Source organism: Tenrec ecaudatus, chromosome 8 (genome assembly GCF_050624435.1).
Source record: "Tenrec ecaudatus isolate mTenEca1 chromosome 8, mTenEca1.hap1, whole genome shotgun sequence".
Classification (NCBI taxonomy): domain Eukaryota; kingdom Metazoa; phylum Chordata; class Mammalia; order Afrosoricida; family Tenrecidae; genus Tenrec; species Tenrec ecaudatus.
The window spans coordinates 58648346-58674581 of record NC_134537.1 but is presented as its reverse complement, the minus strand read 5'-3'; the positions used below and the strand labels follow the sequence as shown (position 1 = coordinate 58674581).

Sequence of the window (26236 nt, the reverse complement as noted above, 5' to 3'; positions counted from 1 at the left end):
CAGATAGAATTTATTGAAGCTAGATGAGGAAATTAAGTAGATTGAATGCTAATGTTAACCAAACTGCATAGAGAGATTCACTCTGTTTCTATTTCTATACTCTAATGCAGCAGTTCTCAACCTGTGGGTTACAAACCCTTTGAGGGTCAAATGACCCTTTCACAAGGGTCTCCTAAAACCACTAGAAAAGACATACTTCTCATTTTCTTAATAACTACTGCTCGCTCTACTTCTCTAAATTATTTCATATCAAGAAAAAAGATATTTATTAACAGATCAGCATGTTGGTTTCAACCCTTTGCTCTTCATTCAATTTGCTTAACATTAGCATTCAATCTACTTAATTTCCTCATCTACCTTCAATAAATTCTATCTGGATAAATGAATACAGAATTTCTTGACTATTCCCTAAAGAACAGGCCCATATGCAGATATGCCCACATGAGAACCTGGCATGACGACATCATCACACCAACGCCATCACATACACCCCGTAAAAATACCGGTGTGCATGACAGGATTGGCACCATAATGTACTTATGTGGACCAGTCACACATGTTTAGAGAGCAGCTACTCTGTAAAAAGCAGTTACTGTCTAGAGAGCAGCTACTGTGTAAAAAGCAGCTCCTTTGTTAAAAGCAGCTACTGTGTTGAGAGCAGCAGTATTGGAGGTAAAATGACACTTCATGAAATAGAATTACTGGATAAATGTAAAGTCATGTACTGTAAAATCATCAATTACTGCAATATATAATTATCTGTTCCATGGGAACTTAATCTCGATGCTATCTGTCTTTCTAGATTCAGCTGTGGTTGATGTGAATACTGTCCCTTGTGATAGTAACAAGTATGTAAAAAACAACAGAGAATGATAAATCATACGAAACTTTAATGACTTGAATTGACGGAACTATGCCATGCATTATCTTTAGTCTTATTAAAACTATTGCTATATATTATTTTCATTAGCAAATCATCCCATGACAATGGATCGTGTAAAAAAGAATGTTTAGAAAATATAGTGAGGATTTTTTACAGTATGGTTTTACATCAATAATTACAGAAAGAATTGAGAAACAGAAATGTGCTATTTGTTGTAAAGTTCTCTCAGTCGAATCTACGAAGCTGAACAAACTAAAATGCCATTTTGATACCAAGTATCCAAGCTTTGCCGGCAAGGATACCAACTGTTTCAGAAGCAAAGCTGATGGACTCAAGAAAGACAGACTTGACACTGGTGACAAGTACCACAAACAAAATGTAGCAGTCATTGAAGCTTCATATTTGGTGGCACTCAGAATTGCCAGAGTTATGAAAACTCACACAATTGCTGAGGATTTATGGTTGCCAGTGACCAAAAATGTTGTTCGAGTTATGATCAGAAACGAATTTATGATGAAATGTTGTACAATTTCGTTATCTAAAGACACTGTCCTCAGAAGAATAGATGCCATGTCTGCTGATATTCTTGTTCAGGTTATCCAGGAAATTAAATCTGCTCCACTTCCAATATTTAGTATCCAGCTTGATGACTCTACAGACATTGCAAACTATTCACAGTTACTGGTTTATGTGATGTTTATTAATGATGGCAACTTTAAAGAGAGTTTCTTTTTTGCAAACCCCTTGAAACGACAGCTACTGCGTGTGATGTATTTGACACAGTAGGTTCATTTCTGAAAGAGCAGAAGATCACTTGGGAAAAGATTTGTGGTGTTTGCACAGGTGGTGCTCCAGCTAAGGTAGGATGTCCATCTGAATTTCAACCTTGCCTTTCTAGTTCTTGGGTCTCTTGCTTTGTGATGATCGCACCAGAATGAAGCTGCCTAAGCAGTTCCCTGCTTCAGCTGGCAAGGCTCACTTCCTGCAAGACATCCCCGAGGAGAAGCCACATGGACCTACCCCGATGAAGCCATGGGTGCTGGAGCACCTGTGTGGAGACCCCTGCCAGCGCTGAGATGTTTACACGCTCACTGACTCAGCTTTCCTCCTGCAGTCGGCATCATTGCGTCTGTTTTGTGAGATGGAGGAGGACTCTGTGGATTGGTGTTGTACATATGGGTTAATGGGTTAATGTTGGATTTGTGGGCTTGGGCAGCATTGGGTTGGGATGTTTTATTGATGCACATTTAACCTTTACATAAAACTTTCTCTTATACATGAGTTTTTGTGGATTTGTTTCTATAAAGTACCCAGACTAATACACTATGCCTTAATCATGTTCAATTTTAACAATGAAAATACATCATGCATATCAAATATTTATATTATGATTTATAACAATAGCAAAATTACAGCTATGAAGTAGCAATGAAAATAATTTTATGGTTGGGGGTCACCACACATGAGGAACTGTATTAGAGTGTCGGGGAAAATTGAGAACCACTGGTCTAAATTTTTATGGGGACAAAATGCTTCATCTTTCTCTCCCACACAGCAGCTCATGTGTTCAAGTTGCTGACTTTGTGGTTAGCTGGCCATTCATTGCAGAATTCACTGCACTAGTAGAGCCCACGGACAATAACAAATGTTGACAAGGATTTGGAAAGACCAAACCTTTTCTCTATCGCTGGTAAGACTGTAAGTGTGGACCACTGTGGAGAACATTAAAGCATTTAAAAACAGAGAGAATTAATACTATCGCATGATCTAACAATCCCATTTCTAGGTAACTGAAGTAAAATGAAATTTAATAACTGACTCATGGCAACTCTATCTAAGGTTTTCAAGACATACATCCTTGTGGGAGCAGACAGCCTTGTCTTTCTCCCAAGATACATACCCTCAAACAAACAAAAAAGGAAAAACACTCACATCCATTGAGTTAATTTCAATCCCTAACAACCCTACAAGACCAAAAAGAACAGCCCCTTTTGGGTTTCCTAGACTTTTATATCTTTAAGGAATCCGACAACCTCATCTTTATCAGTGGAGCAAACGGTGAGTTTAAACTGCGGCCCTTGTGATTAGTAGCTCATTGCATATCCCACTATACGGCTAGAGACCGTGATTTCTCAAACTATTTTCTTTGCAGGTTTCTTTGTTTCTTCTTGTTTGGAGATCCTGATGAGAAGCAGGCTGTTTCTCTTGATAGTGTTCCAAATAATTTTGCAGGCTTACCTCAGATCCCTTCACTTATTTTGTAGATTCTCTGTTTGATTGTAGTCAGATTGATTATCTTTATAATCTCCGAATCAATTATTCTTTTCTTTAATTTTATGTCCTTAGTATTTTCATTTGCTACCTAAATCTTTTATCTCATTGCTTGTTTTTCTGAGGTTCCATTTCATTTATAGATTTTAGTTTTCCAATTTCTTGTCTTCCTCATGAGTGTTCCACACATATCTTGGAAGGACCTAATCATTATTCCTCTGAATTCTGTTTCTGGTAGTTTCATGGCCTCTGCTTCATAGTACTCCATTTGGTATGGGCTATTTTGGGTTGTTTCTGTTTGTTTTCCTTAATTTCGAGGGGAGGTTGATTGTGTTTGACTATTTTTCCTTGTCATTTTGGTACTGCTATTTATAGTTTTTGAGCTTCTGGATCATGTAGATGTTGTTGGCTCTATCTAGTGATATGGGAGAGGTCTATTCAGAGTTTACAAACATGATGGTGAAATGGAGAGAAGGGGAGAGGCATGGTTAGGTGGGCAATGTGGAGAGAGGGGGGAAGGAGCGAATAAAATAAAAGTAATGATAGCAATAATAAGTGGCTATGCTAACATATTTGACAAAATAATGGGAATGTGTATTTTAAAAGAGTGGTAATCAAAATTAGTGGTTTTCATGGAAGTATTTTCCATGAAGAAAGAAGAGAAACAGTTATGGGTGAATGTGCAGTGAAGTGGTATAATAGACAAAGGAGTCGATGTGACTTTAGTGTATGTATGTTGAAGATTTGTTGCTTTGGCAGGATGAATGTGAGTATGCCTGTACCATAAACAAGCCCTTGTTAGAGTTGGTGTACCAGAGTCTACAAGCTGGCCCGTTTCTGCTAGTGGGAAATACATATATTCAAGAAGGTGGTGTTACATGGTGTTTTAGTCTGGGTGAACTAGGGAAACAAATCCAGGGAGATGACTCATATGTATATAAGAAAGAGCTTTATATGTAAGAGCAACTGAATATTGAGTAAACATCCCAGTCCAGTCCAGATTGAGTTCATAAATCCAATATTAGCCCATATATATGATACCAATGTATAAAGTCCTCTTTAGACTCAAAAATATGTGCATTGATGCCAAGTGCAGGAAGATCACAGGCCAGTGGGTGGAAAGTCTTGTGGATCCAGTGGCAGTGGAAGCATCTCAGCACTGGTAGGGCTCTCCACATGCCTCCTTTACCTCCAGGGCTCTAGTATAGCTCCCTGCATTTTGTCGTCAGGAATGTCTCCCAGGGAGTGTATCAGTGCCCTGCCTTGAGCTATCTATTTACCTCCTTAGTGGCATCAAATAAGGTCATCAAGCTGTGACCTGATTGACATGCTAAACCCCACCCCTTCATTCTTAAGTCTCAAATTGACAACAGACTAGGTAACTACCACACATGGGAAGAGTACTCAAGGAGAGGAAGTAGAAGTACAAGGAAAAAGAGTAAAAATTAGACTATCTTCTGGGTGCAAATTTCTGCTCCTTTAGTAATATTATTGTATATTACATGTGTAGCTTCAGTACTGAGTACTGCACCAAGCTGCCCAAACTGCTATCCACAAGAGCTCCAAGAGGTCAGTGAGATGGGTTCTTGGCTGACTGGATTTCCTCAGGAGCCAGGAAAACTCTGCTGAGCTGGAGAGGAGCAAGGCTTACACAGTGGCTCATGCCACTGTTCAGCAGTACAGAAAAGAGTCATTCAGCAAGTGCTACCTCTCTCCCACTTTAAGAAACGAGCCTACTTCATTTTTTAAGTTGAATTTCTCCCTGTCAAGTGCAGTATTTCCCTCCTAATGGAATCTTTACAATGGTTGCTGAGAAGATCTTACAGTGCTTGCTATATTATGCCATCTCTATTGAAGTATTCGATATTTGTTTCTTTCCTACAAACACTAGTCCTTTGTCTTCTGATATATTAGGGTATCCAGATAATTTCAACCCCACAATTCACTTACTCCACCACCACATATTAAACCTGAATGCTATTTCCTAATTGCATATGCATCTTACAACCAATTCTCAATAAACTTGTAGGAGTTAGAACTAGCATTATCTTCTCAATTGTCACTTAGCCATTTTCCCATTACTTCATATATCAAAATAATGAATGCTAATATTCTATCCACTTCGCCAAATATTATTTTGAATTTTAGTGGCAGATTTACTTACTGTAATATGAATTGAAAGTGAACCAGCTGAACATTCATTAGTTATCATTGCCAATTAGCTTCCATTTTATATTTTGTTATGATTTAATTTTTATACCAGCCATTAGTAATTTTGAGTATAACTTATTAAAATGTTTTGCAGTATTAAAATTATTATCTTGTAAAATATACATGGAGAAAAACCTCTCTGCAGAACACCATTAAAAATGACTGAGGCCCTTTGCCCCACCATCCACACCACACCCCAAACTGATATTGTCATTAAATGATTTCCTGATATTTTATCATTAACTGTATTTTTCAGATATGTTATCAATATCTATTCCAACATGATCTTTTCTTATATATTTAATTCATTAAGTGTTTGTCTACATATGCATACCTGTATTATTAAACATGCATTCTTTTGTGTAGAATCCACATTAAGCTAATAACTGTATGCTTATAAACAAGTAAAATTTGATTTATGATTAAAAGCTACCTACATTAAATTCCATATCATACTTTCACAATAAGCTTATTTCACCCCAAACCTAGTTATAACATTTTATAGATATAACTAGCTTCTGCATATCAAGATGTCATCAAAATAGTAAATCTTTAGCAAAAGACACAAAAGACAAGGGACTAATTACAAAAATCTATTGAATTCTGAAAACCTTAATAAAAAAAGGTGCACTAAGGACACGAATAAACCTGATGGATTATTGGAGCCCATTTCATGAAGAAATAACAAGTTAACTATTGCTAGGGCTTCTCTAATAAATGGTAGGATAAAGTAGAAAGTGAAAAAGATGGATGAGGGTGGTTTTATCAATGGAAAATCCAAGTCGGATCTATTTTACTAGATCATTCGCTGTGATAGGTATGTTTATTGTGCCAACCTAGCCAATAAGAACATGTGGGATTGATAGGATCGCAATTTGATTGGAGGACAAAGAGAAAAATGACCCAGCAAGCCCCACCTCTCTCTCTCTTTATCTCTGGTGATCAGACCAGTGTGTGAATGTGTTAGCTAGTTCTCTGTCTCAACTTGCAAGATACACTATCTGTGGGACACCCAACTCATAAACCATCTCACTAGAGCTTGAGGTTCCTTTGAGACCTGCTCTACCACACTGCTGCTGTATACATCACTTGAGCTTTTCCTGGAGCAATTGTAGAGATCACTGTCACCATCAAAGGCTTGGAGGATGCAGGGGGTGGTGATTATGACCACATCCTTGTTTAGCTCACCTATTTGCCCTGCAAAGCAAACAGATGGATCCTGGAGAATGACAGTACAGTATCGTAAACTTTACCAGGTGGTGACTCCAACTGCAGCTGTCATTCCAGATGTGATTCATAGCATGAAGGAATATAACAGCTAATTAGTCCACAGAAGAGTACAGAAGGTTCAGTTCAACTCACTTCCATGAAATAGTTAATATACTGGGAATCCTTCAACTCACAAGGGCTACTGGGTCCAGGAAGCAGACAGCTGAGTCTTCCGTAGAGCAATACAGGCAGTCTGGACAAAGGCAGTAAACAGCAGGGCGAGTCACCAATAGTCAGCAGATGAACAGATCAGACAGTCCCCAGCTCAAGCAATGTATGCACCTCAGTGTGGCAAAACAGGTCTCTAAGGAACCTCAAGCTCTAGCAACAGGGTCAATGGGTTGGGTGTCCCACAGGTAATGTAGCTCGCAAGTTGAGCCAGAGAAGTAGCTAAGGCAGCTGCACACTGGTCTAATCACCAGATAGCAAGAGAGAGAGAGGTTGGCTACGTATCTCTTTGGCATCCAATCAGAATGTGACCTTTTTAATCTCACATGTTCTTATTGGCCAGGTTGGCACAATAAAACTACTTATCACTGTCCCTATGTAAAGGATAGCTGAAAGGGTATTTGTAATGACAATAATACCTCAGGAAGATATTTGTCCTCATGGAATAATGTAGCCTAAAAAATTGTTGGTACAAGAGAAAAAAGAAGCATAATTCCAGTATTTCATGTTTTAAAAAAATAAGTAGGAACCAAATGAATTCCTCATCCAACATGAATATTGGCAGATAAAAATAGTGGAGCTTCGTTGGGAAGATAGGGAACAATTCAATCACTATTTACATGCAGTAAATATGAATAACTGAAGATAATGAAGTTATTGTGTCTGACGCATGGCTAAGAAAAGGTCTCTTAGTACATATAGAATGCAGCAAACTCCAAGTATTGATCCAAATTTTCATAATGCTGAATATTTGATAGAGTCAGTAGGTCAATTAAAAAGTGGTTAATAATTTATTTAGAGGGTGAATTTTGCTAAGGTTGGCCATTAAGAGTTCTTTTTGTTGAAATACAATGGTGGATTTTTTATCATTGGCTAAAGCTCTTTTTGACAATTTATGCTATATGAAAGTGTTTTAAAAGAAATGTGTTTGTAATTAGTTTTGTGGCATCTTTTTCCTAAGATTTCTATTATGGGGATCTAGGTTTGATTGTTAACAGTGGTGTATGATGTGAACTTGTATTAAATGTTGGTGTGTGTGTTAGTCTGGGTTGACTAGAGAAACAAATTCATAAACACATATGTATAAGAAAGAGCTTTATATACAAAATCAGTTAAATATTGAAAAAACATCCGAGGCTACTCCAGATCAAGTCCATAAGTCCGATATTAGCCCATATGTCCGATACCAATCTATAAAAACTCACAAAACACTTATAATGTAGTCAAATGTAGGAAGATCACAGGCCAGTGGGAGGAAGGTATTGTGGATCCAGTGGTAGTATAAGCATTTCTGTACCAGCACGGGTTTCCATGCGGCTCCTCCAGCTCCAGAGCTCTAGGGAAGTTCCATGAGTCTTGTAAATGGAAATATCTCACAGGGAGTGAACAAGTGTCCAGCCTCGAGCGAGATATTTTTCTCCTTAGTGCCTCCAAATGAGGTCATCAAGCTGCGACCTGATTGACAGGCTAAACTCCACCCCTTTACTCTTAAGTCTCAAATTGACAACAGATTTTGTAACTTCCATAGTGCTTTTATTTTTTAAAGACTAATATTTTTGTTGTATTTAGGGGATATTTTAGTAGTATTTGGCTGTACAAAATTTATAGAAACTGAAGGATACTCACAGGCCTTAGTATCTAATGCTACAGTTTGGTTTCAAAAAACACGCAACCAGATTCATATGAAAGGAGTGGATGTAGTAGAGACCCAAAGTACACCAGTAAGACAAATACACAGTGTCTCTCAGAAAAGGCCACACAGAAGAGGTGGTAAATCCAGGGTGCAGTATGGCACTAATGAACCACGTAGCTACTTTCTAGTCCTTTAAGATTTCCTCCTCTTACTGTTAGGTCTTTAGGTGTCATACCTAATTAATCATGTTAATTTTGCATTTGTTTATTTATATATTTAATATTTCTTAGTACATGGTAGTCAATATAGATGACCCCTCAGAGATAGTGACAGGAGTAATAGTTCCCTGAGGATACGGGAAGTGAAAGGGGAAGGGCTAGGAAGGGAAATTGATAGTATTGATGATTTATAACCCCACCCAATGGGATTGAACAACAGAAATGTATGTGAATGGATATATTGTAATGAATAAGATATGTCAATAAAAATATTATAATAAAAATATATAATTATGAAAATTATCTGCCTTGGGTTATAAGAAGTATCTAAAAAGAACAGTAATTAATATATTTGAACCTATAAAGCAATATGCTAAAATTGATTCATGAAAACGGAGATAGAATTATGAAAAGTTGTCTGATTGAGTTCATTCTGAGTGGTACGGCTAGATGTGTTAAGCTAGCTAAAATTCATCAAGCTGATGTTAAGGGTTGAAGGGTTTGGAGGTCTCATGCCAGGATTATATTTGGCTGTGAATGCATGCATAGTTGGTATTTGTGAGGAAGAATAGTACGGAGGAGGTTTTTCCATGAGCAAGAATTGCAATGGCTCCTATACAACTTCAAAAGATTTGAATTGAAATAGTCACAAAGTATGATTATATAGCTTATAGAAAATTATGCAATGAGAAATTTTAAATATTTGTTATAAACAGGAGTCTTGGTGGTATAGTGGATTATGTGCTGGACTGCTCGGTGCAAGTTCAACAGTGCGAAACCATCAACTGCTCAGGGAGATAAAAAGGAGAGTTTCTACTCTCCTAAAGAATTATAGTCTCAGAAACCCACAGAAGAAGTTCTATGAAGTCACTGTATGGTCCCTGTGAGTCAGAATAGACTCTGTGGACCGCGAGTTTGAGTGGTTTGATCCTAATCAGATAGTGCTAGTTATAATTATGTCTCATAGGGAAAGTATTATGAAAGGGGGTGCGATAAAGTGTGTTAAAGGGTCAAGGAGAATAAGAATTTGTAGTATTCAATAACCACCGAATTTTAGAAGAATAGCAGTAAGAATTATTGGGGGTGTGACTTGGGCTTCTATACATGCTGGATGAAATCATAATTGAAGCCCATAAATGGTATTTTAGCTATAGATGCTATTATACATTCTAATATGAATTTCAAAGATCAGAGTGAGAGTATTATATATATGGACTATCTTAAATCATATCATCTATTTTACTTCTCTATTGATTTCTCTCAGTTTTAATATCCATTGTGATTGCTACACAGAACTCACCGAAAAAATTCATGATTAAAAGTATTAATTAAGGAAGTTAACAATTTGTAATATCGATGAGAAATGCTCAGTGTAATTCTTTACCAGCAGATCCTACACAGCTTTGGGTCTATTAAGAAATACCCAAAGTGCATACCACTGTGCTGTAAACCTCAAACAGAATGAATCCAGCTCAAGCTCTGTGGGTCAGCAAACGTAGCTCCCTGAATGAAGTGAAGAGGCACCTCTACACCAGTAAACCTCAGCCAACTTTCCCAACCAAGAGCCGAGAGGCACGCAACTCTGCACGCTAACCTCATGCACAGAAGTACTCATATTAACTTGCTCTGTGGGTTGGAGAATTCATCACTCTGTTCCATGCTCTGCACTTGGTCTCTGATAATATGGAATTATGTCGATCCAGGAGGTTCACTGTACAGAGTTCTCAAGTCCAGAGGCTGTACTTCACTCCTAGCTCTTGCTAGTAATAAGATCCCTCCTTCTACTTCCCCGATGATTCATTTTATGTGTGGCAGAATCTCATTCCAGGGAGTTTACAATTACTCATAAGTAAATTCTGTCAGCACTTTCCCCTGCATTCTTACCAGACCCATAGAGGGAAGCATCCATTGGTAGGAGTTAGAGACTTTGATTCGAAAAGCTACATTAGAGAGTTCACTGCTCCTGGCAGCCTCCCCTGGCTCTTCTAGTCACTGTCTCTTTCATACTGATGGATTCAGTTGCTTCTATCCAATCTATAAAAAACATTTTATGAACACATCCATAAAAGCTTATAAGCCGGCCACTTACTGCCTATTTCTTCCCCTATTTTAAAAATCCAAAATACAAATTCTCTGTCCCCCAAAATCACAGTGCGAAGGCTTGATGTAGTAAATCTTCCTTTCTGGTTGGACCTTTGGTCATCTGCACACATATGCAAAGTTAAGTCTACAGCAGGCTAATCATAGAAACTGGCAACGAGCACCAGCTCACAGAGTTGAGCATATGTCTCTTCATTTGACTGGGTTTGGTCATCTCAGCCCTGGCTATCCATGCTAAGTCAACTGGTACCAGCTGCAAGCTTTGGGAATCCATACACACCTCCCTACACTTCAGACCAGCTATCCCCTGGGGCTAATCCACACCCATAGGCTCAATAATCACACAGTATTTTCTGCTTCAGACCGACTAACTCCTCCTCTTTCACCTTTCGCCTCTGTGGATGGAGTACTGAGGGAACATGTCCAAATCAACCTTATCTCTTCACTGATGCATTTCCTGCCACTTGCACTCAGTAAGTGGATCCCGTTAGTTGTCCTAATGAGCACACTAAGCTCAATGCTCCCTGTAATTTTCGGTCCTAGAGGGGGCTTTTTCTGCTGGGCACAGACTTTCCTGCTTTGATACCTCCAATGGAAAAGTGCTTGCTCAACATTTTCCAAAGTGAAAGAGTCTCTTTTCTGCAGGTCTTCCCTTCAAATTTAAAATTCCTGTTCTCTCAGCAGTTCTTGGTGGGGTTTTCTTTCTAAGTCCCTTATTATACCTTGGTTTTTAACAACAACAAAAAAATCTTATCTATTAAATCTTATTAGGCAATCCTTTACTCCCCTTTGAGCATATTTAATCAAATATAGGCTTAAAGCAGACTTTCAAGACTTGTAATGATTATTAATGTCCTGCAACCATGATTGAATTCCTATAATACAATACCAAGTAGGAAAAATATTGAGAATCAGTTGTGAATCCACATAAACATATAACCTTTTACCTTTTAAATAATACTCAAATACAATGATGCATTCTGCATCTCTGGACCATTTCTACTGATGTACATATGACAGAGGAACTCTGTAGGATGGCTCCTACCAGAAGGCCCTGGCCTCCTATTCATCTTGATCAACCAGGCTTTTGTCCTAGGCCACTCCGGAAGCAGCTGTTTTCTTCTCAGCTGCAGCTTATCATTCTTGATATTCAAAATAGTCTTCTACTAGGAATGAAATGCTTAACTGCGATAAGTGTGAGTTTGGTGGGTTGGTAGGTGTTGTCATGCAGGTAAAGGCTTAAGAGAAGCATAAACACAGACTTGAACAAGTGCAACTGCAAATTGTAAGACAGTAGGTAAAAGAAGAATAACTGCAATGAGAGCTGATGTAATACTAATTGATTTTAAAACTAATGTAGCTCCACCAACTAAGTAAATTAATAGATAGTTGTTACTTGTACAGATAATGTTATGGGTTGAATTAAAAGGCCACTAGTTTCAATGATAATGAGTATAGCAATTAATGGTATAGTGATTTCTTGTGGGAGGAAATGGGTGAGTGAAGATTTAGTTTTGTGACTAAAGCACAAGATTATTGCATCTGTTCATAATGGGCTAGCTTTACCTAGATTTAGTGAAAGTTGAGCTATAGGTATAAATATATGTGGAAGAAGATCTAAAATCTGATAAATAAGATGTGGTAACTTGTATTAGAGATCATTTTTTGGTCTTTGAAGATGTGAACAGGTAATGTTCTTTATAATCCACTTCACAATTCATTCTTTTAGGGAAATGCATTGATTGTTAGTCATTTTGAGGTAGCAAGCCAAATACATGAAAAGCAACAATGAAAAGAAGGTCAGACTATCCTATTACTGTTGGAGTAGTAAATGAGGCAAATGGGGTTTTGTTCACCTTGTTCTCAAGTAGTTTGGTTTTGGATGAGGCTCTGGGGGAAAAAGAGTTTTGGGTAATTTTATTTGGAATATCCAAAATGCTACCTCGTGGGAGCAGACAACGCGGGCTAGAAGCAGATGCAGCAGATCCTCATGTCCCTCCATCAGAAGGCCATGGTGCTGATGGGCAAGAACACCATGATGTGCGAGGCCATCTGAGAGCACCTGGAGAACAAGCCCGCTTTGAAGAAACTGTTGCTTCATATCTGGAGAAATGTGGGGTTTGTGTTCGCCAAGGAGGACCTCACTGAGATCAGAGCCATGCTGCCTGGCAAACGAGGTTCCAGCTGCCGCCCATGCTGGTGCCATTGGTGAGGTGACTGTGCCGGCCCGGAACACTAGCCTGGCTCCTGAGAAGACCGCCTTCTGCCAGGTTTTGGGCATCACCACGAAGCTCGCCGGAGGAACCATTGACATCCTGAGTGGCGTGCAGCTGATCAAGGCTGGAGACAGAGTGAGTACCAGCGAAGCCACCCTGATGAACATGCTGAACCATCTCCTCCTTCTCCTTTGGGATGATCATCTAGCAGGTGTTTGACAGTGGCAGCCTCCCCGGAAGTGCTTGACATCACAGAAAAAGCTCTGCACAGCCGCTTCCTGGAGGATGGCTGCAATGTTACCGTGTTCCTGCAGATTGGCTACCCGACTACAGCTTCTGTGCCCCATTCGGTCATCAGTGGGTACAACTGGGTCTTGGATTTGTCTGTGGATACTGAGTACATCCTCCAACTGGCTGAAAATGACAAGGCCTTCTTGGCCGATCCATCTGTGTTTGTGGCCATTGCCCATGTGGCTGCTGCCACCACTGCTGCTGCTCCTGCTGCTTATGTCCTGGTCCATCAGGAAGCAAAGGAGGAATCGGAAGAGTCAGATGAGCATATGGGATCTGGTCTCTGACTAGTCACCAAAAAGCCACCAAAGTAGCCAACTTTATTTGTGAAATGAGGAAACAAAAATAAATGTTTAGTTCTCAGAAAGAGAGAGAGAGAGAAATACTATGACTTAGGTCATGTGCACCTTGGTCCTCAAAGTGACATCCTTGCTTTTCAATACTCTAAAAGGGTCTTGTGCAACGTGTCACTCTTATGACTGCGGCTTCCACAAGCATTGATTGTGGATCCAAGCAAGGACAAATCCGTGACAACTTCAACCGGTTCTCCGTTTACAATGATGTTGCAGATTGGTCCAGTGGTGCAGTTTTGGTATTCTTTACACTGAGTAGCAATCAATACTGAAGGCTGAAATCCTTGATCTTTACTAGCAACTGCTTCGAGTTCTTCTCACTATTAATGAGCAAGGTTACGTCATCTGCATATCACAGGTTGGTTAGTACTAAGCTTTACTCCAATTATGATTCTTCATCATACAAACCATCCTTTCTGATTATTTGTTCAGCATAAAAATTGAGTGAGAATACAACACTGATACCCATCTTTCCTAATTTTAAGCCATACCTTTTTACCTTATTTGATTATCAACAGTGTTTCTTGATCCACATACATGTATAAGTATGATTAAGGGTCTGGAATCCCCATTCTTCTCAATGGTATCCATAGTGTATTATGATCCACATAGTCAAATGCCTTGGCACAGTCAATAAAATACAAGTAAGCATCTATCTGATATTCTTTGCTTTCATCCAAGATTCATCTGACATCAGCAATAATATCTCTTCTGAATCCAGCCTGAACATCTGGCAGCTCTGTATCAATGTACTACTGCAAACTTTATTGAATAATGGTCAATAAAATTTAACTTGCATGCAATATCAATGATGTTGTTCAACAATTTGAGCATTCTGTTTTGTCCCCTTTCTTTGGAATGTGAACAAACATGGATCTCTTCCAGTGTAAATAGCTGCCTTCCAGACTTCTGACCATACATAAGTGAGTGATTTCAGTGCTTCATCATCTTGCTGAGACATTTCAGTAGATAATCCATCAATTCCTGGATTCAGTGCAGCTTGAACTTCCTCCTTCATGTTGCCTCCAGAAGTGGTAACATTGACGAGTTCTTTCAGATACAGTGAGTCTGTGTCTTCTTTCCATCTTCTTCGGATGCTTATTGCACCCTTAATTGGTTTTCCATTGGGTTTTTCAAGTCTGAAACTTGAGGACTGAAGTCTTTTTCTTTAGTTCTTTCAGATTCACATATGATGAGTATATGTCTCAGATATGATGAGTGCGTTCCCTTTTGGTTTTTAAGTCTAGGTATTTGCACATGTATTACTATAATTTTTGGTTTTCTTTTCTTGAGCTGCCATTTGAAATTTTCTATTCACCTCTTTGAATTCAGTATTTCTTGCATTGTTTTAGTTACTCTACAATTAAGACCTAGTTTCAAAAATTCTCTTCCGACATCCACTTAGGCCTTTTCTTTCTTTCCTGCCATTTTAATGACCTTTTGCTCTTTTCATGAATGTTCTTGATGTCTTCCCACAGCTCCTCAAGTCTTCTCTCATTGGTGTTCAGTGAATACAAATATGTTCTTCAGCTGTTTTACAAATTTAGATGGATAGACTCAGGTTTTATTTTGGCTATCATGGATGGACGTATGTTCATTTTCTTTGGCTTCAACTTGAAATTCACCCTCTCAATAATTTTTTGTTGCATTGTCAGTGGACGAAAATGAGAGAGGGAGATCTAAAATAATCCTGGAGTGCTGACGATACAGGTCCTGTGTCTATACTCCCCAAATTGGCCTCCTCAACTCTCTCTGGGCCACACAAAGGGAGTTCTAGGCAGTGGACTGTTTCTCGGTGCAATCTTCTGCTGTCCTTGGACGTGTTTTAATTTTCTTCCACTTCAACATAAATTTATATATGCGCAATTCACAGCATCTTCCACGGTCCTGGCCTTGTTTTAACTGATGATCTTGAGCTTCTTTACCACGTTTTTCCATCATGTAAACTTTTGATGTGTATTCCATATGGCCAGGGCCACATGTATGGCTGTCATATATATAGGGGAAAAAACCGTATTTACAAAGAATTAACTATTGGTCTTATAAAATTATTATGCAATCCCTGGTATCATTTCTACTTCCAAGGCCATATTTTCTAATAATACTTCCTGTTTCCCACTTTTTTAATTCCAATCACCAGTAATCAGCAATGCATTTTTATTGTTGATTTTTTAATCAATTTCAGAATGCCGAAGTTGGAATAATTTTTCAATCTTTTCATGATTAATTTGAGGGATTGGTGTGTAGATTTGAATAATAGGCCTATTAACTTGTCTCCCTAGTAAGTGTATGGATACTATTGTATCACTCTCAGTGTTGTGCTTCAGGAAAAACCTTGAAATGTGCGTTTTGTGACTGATGAGTACAAATCAATGACCTTTAAGACAGTGGCCAGCACTTAACCATTGCACTACAATGATGATAGCATTAAGACAATTCTTCCTGAACACTTGCTTTTTGTGTGTGAGTAAATATATTTAACTTTTTATTTTTAATTGGATCAAAGTTTACAGAGTGGATCATTCAACAATTTATATACAGTTTGTTTCAAGTAATTCATTAAAATCCCCTCAATATAGCATCATTTAACCCACTTTCTCCTGGAGTTTCCTGTTTCATTTGCCCCTTCTTTCTAATATGTCTGAACATTACCCGTTGGTGAATTCTTCCCAATGGATCTCACGTGGTTGATTATTCTAAGGTGTGTGTATCTCATTAGTTTTAATAGTCACCTTGTAGACCCACCCTTAAGGCAGAAAATTGAGTCATGTGTGTGAGTTCATTTAAGAGCTGAAGAGTTCATTAACGGTCATAGTCTCAGAGATTCCACCAGTCTGTCTGACCAGTAAGCCTGGTTTCTTTTGGGATTTTGAGTTAGGGTCCACATTTTCATTCTGTAGCTATCCTAAACTCTTTGATTATAACACTGTACATAAGCAAATTTGAATATCTCCATTTCTTTCCATATATAAAATCTAAATAATTTAGGTGGTTTTCAAAGATCCTCATGATCTGACCCTCTTCTATCCATTTCATCTTCATTCTTTCAATATTCTGTCTACACTATCTTTTCTGCAATTTGTCTCTGCAGGGGACAGCAATGATCTCCAGCTAATATAACTCCTTATGTTCCACCCTAGGCTCGTTTCTTCAGCAAGGATTTCCTGACTCCTTGTTGACTTATTCATATACATATCATATTACATCACATTACCTCAGACATGTTACATTTGTTTTTGTATGTTTGTTGTTATGTCACATTTGTTCATTATTGCTTTACAACCAAATTTATATTCCTTTAAAGTAGGGCCAGAATTTTATTAGTTTTGCTTTTTAAAAAGTCAATAGTGATGATTTCAATTGTCTAACATGATGATGAACATACCACAGCATTTTATAAGTGATTCATTAATTAGGGCAAGAGTATGACTAGTGAATGATCAGAGTAGGTTTTAAAGAGTTAAATAAATACTACAAGAGAAAGCAGATATAGTGAAAGTGAACTTACCAGAGAAGACACTAGGTATCTTGGAAAGAAAGCTTTTGACTGTACGAATAGGAATTCCATTTTTGTCATCTTGCATGCGGGCTATGACGTCTTCCATCTAAACAATAATAATGTAATTAAAATATTTTTAAAATCAAAAGCCAATATTTACAGAAACCAGTGTTAGATGCTACTTTTGCTGAACTAAATGATGTTATTTTTGCCTAGGAAGACTTTACCACATCATTAATGTGTTCCATTTGGTTAAGTTGATAGAGATAACAGAAAAAAAGGCCACTTCAGGATCCATTCAATTACTGATAGGAAGTTTGTGCTTTGAATACTGCCCTCATCCTGTTTTCATATTCTTTGGTTATAAAAGTTGTTAGAGACTATTTACTTTTGAGGTGGTTAGAAACCATTTTCAAAGTAAAAATCACACTTTGTTATCTCAATTGAATTTAGTGAAAAAGAAAATTGAAGGCCCAAAGTCATCTTCATTTGTTTAAAGTATCTTGCAGAATGTAAAGATTTCCTCAATGAGGGTCTGTTGTAAAGTAAAACCATAACATCTATTGTCTAACACTATCTCCATCCCACCCTAAACAGGTAACTGTTATGGTTGGACTCCAATTCACAGCGACCCTAAATATAACAGAAGAGACACTGTGCCATCCTCACAGGACTGCTGTGTTTGAGACCAGTGTTACAGCCATCATGTTAACCCATCTTATCAAGTTGCTTCTTTTCCACCGATCCTCTGCGTTTCCACGCATGATGACCTTCTCCAGTGACTAGTCCCTCCTGATAGCATATCCAAAATCTGTGAGGTGAAGTCTTGCCAACCTCATTTCTTAGAAGGGTTCTGGCTGTACTTCCTCCAACACAGATTTTTTTTCCCCTTCTGGATGTCCACTGTATATTTAAAAGTCTTTGGCAAAACCTTAACTTAAATGTATCAATTCCATTTCCTTATTCATTGTTCAGGCTTCCTGTGTAGTCAGGGTGATTGAAAATACCATGACATGAGCTAGGCACACTTGGGTGAAGGGAGATACTATTCAACGAGAGAGATAGGTCAAAAAAAAAAAAAGAGGGAAGCACAGAAAATCATTGAGAAATTTCTTAAGTTAATAAATGCAAACATGAAGAACTAATCTAAAAGCCCTCACATAATTCACAGAAAAAAAAGGTTTTTAAAAAGCCCAAAGTGATATTTTTGTTTTTAAATACTTAAAGAGAAATGTTGTCCAAAATAATGTAATTTGTTTTCATAACTGCTGATTCCATGGATGTTGACTCTGGGTCTGATTAAAATTAAATCCGTCTCCACTTTATATACACATAATACTTATATTATTGGGATTCACCTTAGATCAAGAGAGTGTCTATGGAATGATTAACATACACTTGCCTAGAAATATAATTGTCACAAATAGCTATTTCTGTGCAGGCATTTCCATAAGGTGGAAGAAAACACATGTCTTCATGAAAGGAATATGACACACAAACATCTGTCCATTTAGTGGGATAATTGTATCTACTGTTCTTTCTATTTTTTTAATCTTTTTGGGGGGCTCCTACATCTCTTATCACAATCCACACATACATCAATTGTGTAAAGCACATTTTTACATTTGTTGCCCTCATCATTCTCAAAACATTTGCTCTCCACGTAAGCCCCTGGCATTAGCTCATCCCCCTCCCCCATATACCGCTCCCACCTCTCTGATGAACCCTTGATAATTTGTAAATTATTATTTTGTCATATCTTTCATTGTTCGACATCTCTCTTCACCTACTTTTCTGTCATCCATCCCCCAGGGAGGAGGTTACATGTAGATCCCTGTAATTGGTTCCCCCTCTCCACCCCACCCTCCTGGTATCACCACTCTCAGCACTGGTCCTGAGGGATCATCTGCCCTAGATTCCCTGTGTTTCTAGTTCCTATTTGTACCAGTGTACATCCTCTGATCTAGCCAGATATGTAATGTAGAACTGGGATCATGATAGTGGGTGGGGGTTGTAAAGCATTTAGGAAGTAGAGGAAAGTTGTATGGTTCAACATTGCTACACTGCACCCTGACTGGCTCATCTCCTCCCTGCGACCCTTCTGTAACGGGATGTCCAGTAGCCTACCTATGTATGGGCTTTGGGTCCTCCCTCCACACTCCCCTTCATTCATGATAATATGTTGTTTTGTTCTTTGATGCCTGATACTACTTCATCCCTTTGACACCTCATGATCACACGGGCTGGTGTGCTTCTTCCACATGGGCTTTGTTGATTCTCAGCTAGATGGCTGCTTGTTTACCTTCAAGCATTTAAGACCCCAGACACTATACCTTTTGATAGCAAGGCACCATCAGATTTCTTCACCACATTTTTTCCTGCACCCATTTGTCTTCAGCGATCATATTGAGGAAGTGAGCACACAATGATATGATTTTTTGTTCTTTGATGTCTGATACCTGATCCCTTCGAAAACTCATGATCACTCAGGCTGGTGTGGTTCTTCCATGTGGACTTTGTTGCTTCTAAGATAGATGGCTGCTTGTTTACCTTCAAGTCCTCAAGATAGACGGGCTCCACCAGCTTTCTTCACATTTGCTTATGCACCCACTTTGTCTTCAACGATTGTGTCGGAAAGGTGAGCATCATGGAATGCCAGCTTAATAGAACAAAGTATTCTTGCAATGGGGGAGATCTTGAGTGGAGGTGCAATGTCCATCTGCTACCTTAATACTAAACCTATAAATACATGCAAATAAATCTATTTCCCATCCTCATACATAAATGTACTTACATATGTGCATGCCTTTACTTAGACCTCTATAAATGCCCTTTGCCTCCCTCCTAGTTCTCTCCTCTATTTCCTTTTACTTTCCTCTTGTCCCACTGTCATGCTCAGCCTTCATTAAGGTTTCAGTAATTCCTCTGGGTTACATAACCCTTGATCATGTTCTACCAGCTTTCCTACACCTTCCTCACCACTGATTTGGATCACTTGTTGTTCCCTTGTCCCTGGGTTTGTTAACACCACTTCCTTTCCCCCCACCTCCCGCTCTCCCATTTCCCCCCAGAACTGTCAGTCCTGTTGTTTCCTCCTCCAGATTGTTCATCCAGCCTATCTTATTTAGACAGACCTGTGGAAATGATAACATGCACAAAAACAAAACAGAACAAAACCAAGCAACAAAATAAAACAAAACAATAACAAAAAGCCAATGACACAAAAACACAACCCAACACAACAACATCAAAAAAGAAAAGCTTGTCATTAGTTCAAGCACTCTTTGTTGGCTTTTAGCAGTGTTTTTCCATTGAGTCTGATGGGGTGCCAAACCCTGGCCCCAAAGTCTAATTTTGGTATTCTCTGCAGACTTCATTGCTCTGTTCCCCTTGCTGTTCTGTTGCAGGTCCTTAGTGTTTTGCCTCAGTGTGGCTCAGATTGGATGCAATTCCCACATTGTGTCTCCAGTGTTATCCCCTGTAGGGCTATGGGTCAGTCAGGGATGTCATGTCTCCTAGTGGGGCTGGCCATGTGGTCTTCTCTGTGGATTGGCTCCTCTGAGTAGGAATATTGTCCTCAAGGCTTGGTAGGCCAGGATATGCTCCACTCTCTCTTCCTCCCCCTTCATTTACTCCTGTGTGCTCTGATCAGACATGTCCCTCTCCCTGACCTGCAGGTTCAGTGCCGTCCTCTGAAGTAAATTCTTCTGAGAGAAGGGTTTGTTGTCCATGTACTTGGGGTGGGGGCTGGTCCCTTAGACTTCTACACTGGTTCCCTACTCAATGCAGGCATGTTGTACTTACATCTTGGAGCACCGGATTGAAGTGTGGTCCCTCTTTCCCTGTGGATCTATCTTCACAGTTATTACTGAAATCAATGGTGACATTGAATAAGATCTATAGTTTAGCTAATTGTGTTGAGCCTCAATGAAAAATAGGTTTTGTGTCAACTTGGCTGGGCCAGGATCTTCCTATGATGTTATCTAACATAATGTAATCAACTACATAATGTGAACAGTCAAGCAGTTGTGTAAAGAATAGGGAGCAATGTTGTCAGCTGCCATTCTGTCCACACACAACAGAAGGAAACTCTTCCTGGTCTTGCCCCATCTTCACCGTTGTCCTTTGCTTGAGCCCATTTTTGCAGCCACTGTATCAATCCATCTCCCTGAGGGTCTTCCTCTTTGTCGCTATGCCTAAATGCCAGCAGGGTCCCCCCAATGCAAACAGGCTTAAAATGCCAACAAAGTCACACAACGCGAACAGATTGAGAGGGTAGCACTTCGCCCTCCTAGACTTGTAGTATGAATCTACTACTACATACCTGAAATCTAGGAGGGCAGAGGTCTACCCCTGGGTCACAGCATGGGAATTTTTTCAAGGGTGTGATCTACTCTTAATATCAGTTGACACTGTAGAGAAGCTAGCTCACTTCTTTTTGTTGTCCTGGGTCCTACATCTAGCTCATTATCTGTTAAACCTGGATGATCATTGGCCTGCCTACTGACAGAAAACAGTGGATTGGCCCATCTCTGCCTCCATCCATATGTGGTCTTCCTGCTTCCCCTCTACTTAGTTCTGCTTTGTGCTTCCTGGTTTTTTGACCCAAGAAGGAAAAACAACCAACATAACATCTGGCCCATGAATTGGACCAGACTGAATGCAACTGCTTCTACTACTGTGTGGACCACTTTATTGATGTAAAATTATTTTATACAGGTCTTGGTTTTGATAATTATACTACATAATTACATAATATGCTAGCTTTAGGGAAAGTTAAGTAAAGGGCATATGGAAATTCTCTGTACTATTTCTGACATTTTCTTTATGTGTAGGATCATTTCAAAATAAAATACTTTTAAAAATTGCAAGGTAAAAAATGCCATATCAATAGCTTATCAAATTTTCAACAACATGGGTTCAGGATGGTTTCTAGCAAAGAAGTCTTACTTACTTGGATAAATAATATGTGATTTATTAATATGTCAAGCAAAAATTGAGATATGGGGAAAAAGGGTTTTTCTTGGTTGTTTTTTTTTATCAGACAGGTCTGCATTTGATGTTTAGCTTCAAGCCTTTAAGACCCCAGATGATAGCCAGTTGCTGAAAGGAATTACTGAAAGCCAAATGAAGGTTGAACATTATACTTGGACAAGAGGAAAGAAAATAAAACAGAGGAAAGAAGTAGAAGGCAAAGTACATGTATAGAGGTCTAAATACAGGCATGTACATATGTAACTATATTTATATGTAATGATAGGGAAATAGCTCTATGTACATGTATTTATGTGTTAAGTATTAAGGCAATACACATAGGGCATAGGCCCTCTACTCAAGTCCTCCCTCAACACAAGAACACTTTGTTTTAAGAACCTGGCATTCTGTGATGCTCACCTTCCTGACATGATTGCTGAACACGAAATGGGTGCATAAGCAAATGTGGTGAAGATGATGATGCCCAGCTCTCAAAAGATATAGCGCCTGGGGTCTTAAAGGCTTGAAGATAAACAAGTGGCCATCTAGCAAGGAAACAACAAAGCCCACATGGAAGAAGAACATCAGTTTGTGTGATCATGAGGTGTCAACAGGATCAGGTATCAGGCATCAAAGACCCAGAACAAAAAAATCATATTGATGTGAATGAGGGAGAGGGCCGAGGGGAGAACCGAAGCCAATGTGTAGACAATTGGACATCCCCTTACAGAAGGGTCACGAGGAAGAAACGAGCCAGTCAGGGTGCAGTATAGCACTGATGAAACACACAACTTTCTTCTAGTTCTTTAATGCTACCCGTGCCACCCTCCGCCCCGCCCCCTCCACACCCCCAACTATCGTGACCCTAATTGTACCTTATAAATCCGGCAGGATCAGAGAATGTACACTGGTACAGATAAGAGTTTGCAACTGAGGGAACCTCAGGACCAATAAGGAGATTAGCGATACCAGGTGGGAAAGGAGAAGGGGGGGGGGGGAATCTATTACAATGATTGACATATAATCCGCTCCCAGGGAACAGACAACAAAAAATTGGGTGAAGGGAGACAGCAGTTGGTATACAACATAAAAAAAATAATAATTCATCAATTGGCAAGGGTTCATGGGAGGGGTAGGAGAGGAGAGGGAAAATGAGTTGATAACAAGGACTCAAGTAGAAAATGTTTTGAAAATGATGATGGCAACATATGTTCAAAGTTGCTTGGCACAATGGATTTGATAACAGCTATAAGAGACCCCAGTACAATTACTACAAAAGAGAAGGAAAGAATAAAATCAGGGTATAAATAAGTAAATATAAAATAGAAAGAATTAACAAAACCAGAAGTTATTTATTTGAAATAATCAATAAATTAATAAACCACTGACTATTGATAAATGGGGAAAATGCAAACAAACACATAGGTATACAGACACATACAAAAGAAGAGAAGTGGCAAGTAATAAAATTAAGAAAAAAAATTTTAAGTTCCTAGAAACCAACGAGAACAGTACAACATACCAAATCCTGTCGAACACAGCAACACGTTATTGCAATAAATGAACACATGAAAAAATAGGAGAGAAGTATGGTCAATACCTTAACTTAGCATGTTCAGCAGCTAGTACAGAGCCAACAACACAATCCTCCTAATGTCAAAAGAATATATACTATAAAAATTATAAAATAAATTATAAAAATTACTTTAAAATTATGAAAATTAGCATGGAGAAACCATAGCTGAAGACAATGGGTGCATAAGAAAATGTGGTGAAGATAGGTGACGATGCCTGGCTATTGAAGATATGGGTCTTAAAGGCTTGAAAATAGACAAGCAACTGTCTAGCAGGGAAGCAACAAGACCCACAACAGCCTGTGTGATCATGATGTTTAGACAGCAATAGGTATCATAAATCCAAAAACAAGCAGTAAAATTAATGTGAAGCGGCATGGACAAAGTGGAGACTCAAAACCCACCTTAAAATAATTGGACTGTCCCTTACAGGTGGGCCACATGGAAGGGATGATGTTTCTAGGGTGCAGTAGAGCAATGAGTAAATACAGAATTATCATCCAGATCAGTAATATTTCTTCCCCCTTATCATTATGGTCTTAGTTTTACCTGATTATTCTTGTCAGACCTGATAATTATATTTGTAAAATTAAGATCATTGGATGCTTTAAAGCCAAGATAGATAACCCTTTAGAAACAGTCATGAGAGCAATGATCCCTTGAGAGTATGTGGGAAACAGGAAGGTTATTCCCCAGGTTGTCCCCCCATATTATATGCCAAACCTAAGGTGCTGCTTGGTAATACATGGTCAATGACCACACCCTTGGAGGTTAACTGCTTGTTTATCAGCCATTTAGATCAATCAGACCCTATAGTCTGTCCCACTCTAGGGAGGGGGCCCACCCATCCTGGTAAGTACTCATTTTGATAAGTATAGTGGATGGTTCCCCTGAAGGAGAGCCCAATGACAAGGTCAAGCTAACTCAAGGACCAAGGTTAGGCTGCCATCTTGACTCCAGAGTCCACCCATCCTGTCACATATATGTCTCCAGTATCTCCCCTTCCTATTGTGTGTAAACTCCTCCCTAGCTCATTCACTTCCTGATGCACGTATGCCTATTAAACAACTCCTTCCTCTTACGATGTAATTAGGGGGGTTTGTACATCCCCTAAGTGTATATAAGCCCGATTGTAAATATATTTGCTTGCTCTTTGTGGACCTGGGTGCTAAGATTATGGCTTTACCTTGTCTGATGTCTCTTTAATTTTACCCCTAAATTACACATCTGCCCCTTGGACCCATTCAATTGTGGGGGCTTGTACCCCACAATTTGGCACCCCTAGCAGGGATGAGCAAAGGCCTGTTGGAGGAAAAATTACCCTGTGCAACAGTTGTATAACCCCGTTGGACGTGGAGTGAGTCAGGAAAATTGTTTGAAGGGAGGATCCAGTTGGGGGATTAGCAAATATGTAGTAATAGAAATGATCACAATAATAATAATAGAATTAGCATTTTAAGGAGGACAATCAGGCAAAGTAAAAGTAATCATGAAACTTACGGTATTACGCTTAAACACCTACTGAAAAAACACGGTGTAAAAGTGACAAACAAAAAGATGCACGGTTTTCCAAAAGTAATAAAAAAGCATAATGCGTGGCTCTCAGAGAAAGGAACTTTCAATCTAGAGACCTGGGAGAAAGTCATTGTGAACTTTTAAAAAAAGCATACAGAGATAGGGTGAATATCTTGGTGGAGACAGTCTCCCGTGGGCTCAAGTTAAGATGATTTCCAGGCCCCTATAGACAGAGTAGATAAGGAAAGAGCAATACTGACCTAAGGCCTGAAATAAACTACCCAACATTACCAAAGCAGGCAAACGTGATCCCAAATGAGTATCAGACAGATGAGAAGGGTTTTGAGAAAACTAAGCCTGTATCAGAAGGGGACATCACAGTTCAAGCATTTGCTCCCCCACTGGAACTTAGTGTACAAAAACCTAGGGATCATAAAACAATAAAGCAAGCCAGTGCAGGGGGTAAAGATGAGAGATTAGGCCCAAGGAAATGCACCCTAGGAGAGCTAATACAGAAGATGAGGATTAGGAAGTGAAGTTTAGTGACATAGAAAATAGAAGCAAAGAGCTGAAGTGTAGAAAAGCGCCTTTGCTTTCACAGGTAGAAAGGGGTATTGCAGAAGGAGATTTAGCAACCAGACTAGCCTTTCCTGTTCATGTAATTGAAAGGCCAACAAACACAGGCAATCCTCAGGAATGTCAAGAATGACAATATGGTAGCTTCCCCTTTAAGATTCTAAAGGACAGCAAACAGGCAGTGGCAAGCTACAGACCAGATTGCTTTTGTGATCAGCATGATTAGATCACTAGCTGAGACTGAATGTCTAATCCCTGCAGATTAGAATTCATCGACTAAAGCATGTCTCTCTCCTAGGGAATTTTTGCAATACAGAATCTGGTGGACTGAGGAGCCCAGATTCATGCTTACAAGAATGCAGAGTAGGGTAAACCCATAGGGTTGGATCAGTTAATGGGCAGTGGTAATTTCATCACAGTGGAATTGCAACTACAGTTTACTGAACTGTCATTTGCACAGGTACGAGATGTTTGCTTAAGGGCCT

General features: G+C 39.1%; 1 protein-coding gene and 1 pseudogene across 1 annotated transcript in view; one reads left to right on the top strand and one right to left on the bottom strand.

Annotated features, from left to right (window-relative positions):
* RGS7 (regulator of G protein signaling 7) overlaps nt 1–26236 on the bottom strand; it is a 348752-nt gene that overhangs the window by 196027 nt on the left and 126489 nt on the right. Inside the window, exon 2 of the mRNA XM_075555677.1 lies at nt 17122–17218. Coding sequence (XP_075411792.1) covers nt 17122–17218 — 97 coding nt within the window. The remainder of the gene's footprint in view (nt 1–17121; nt 17219–26236) is intronic.
* On the top strand, nt 12675–13547 carry LOC142454586 (putative ribosomal protein uL10-like; annotated as a pseudogene).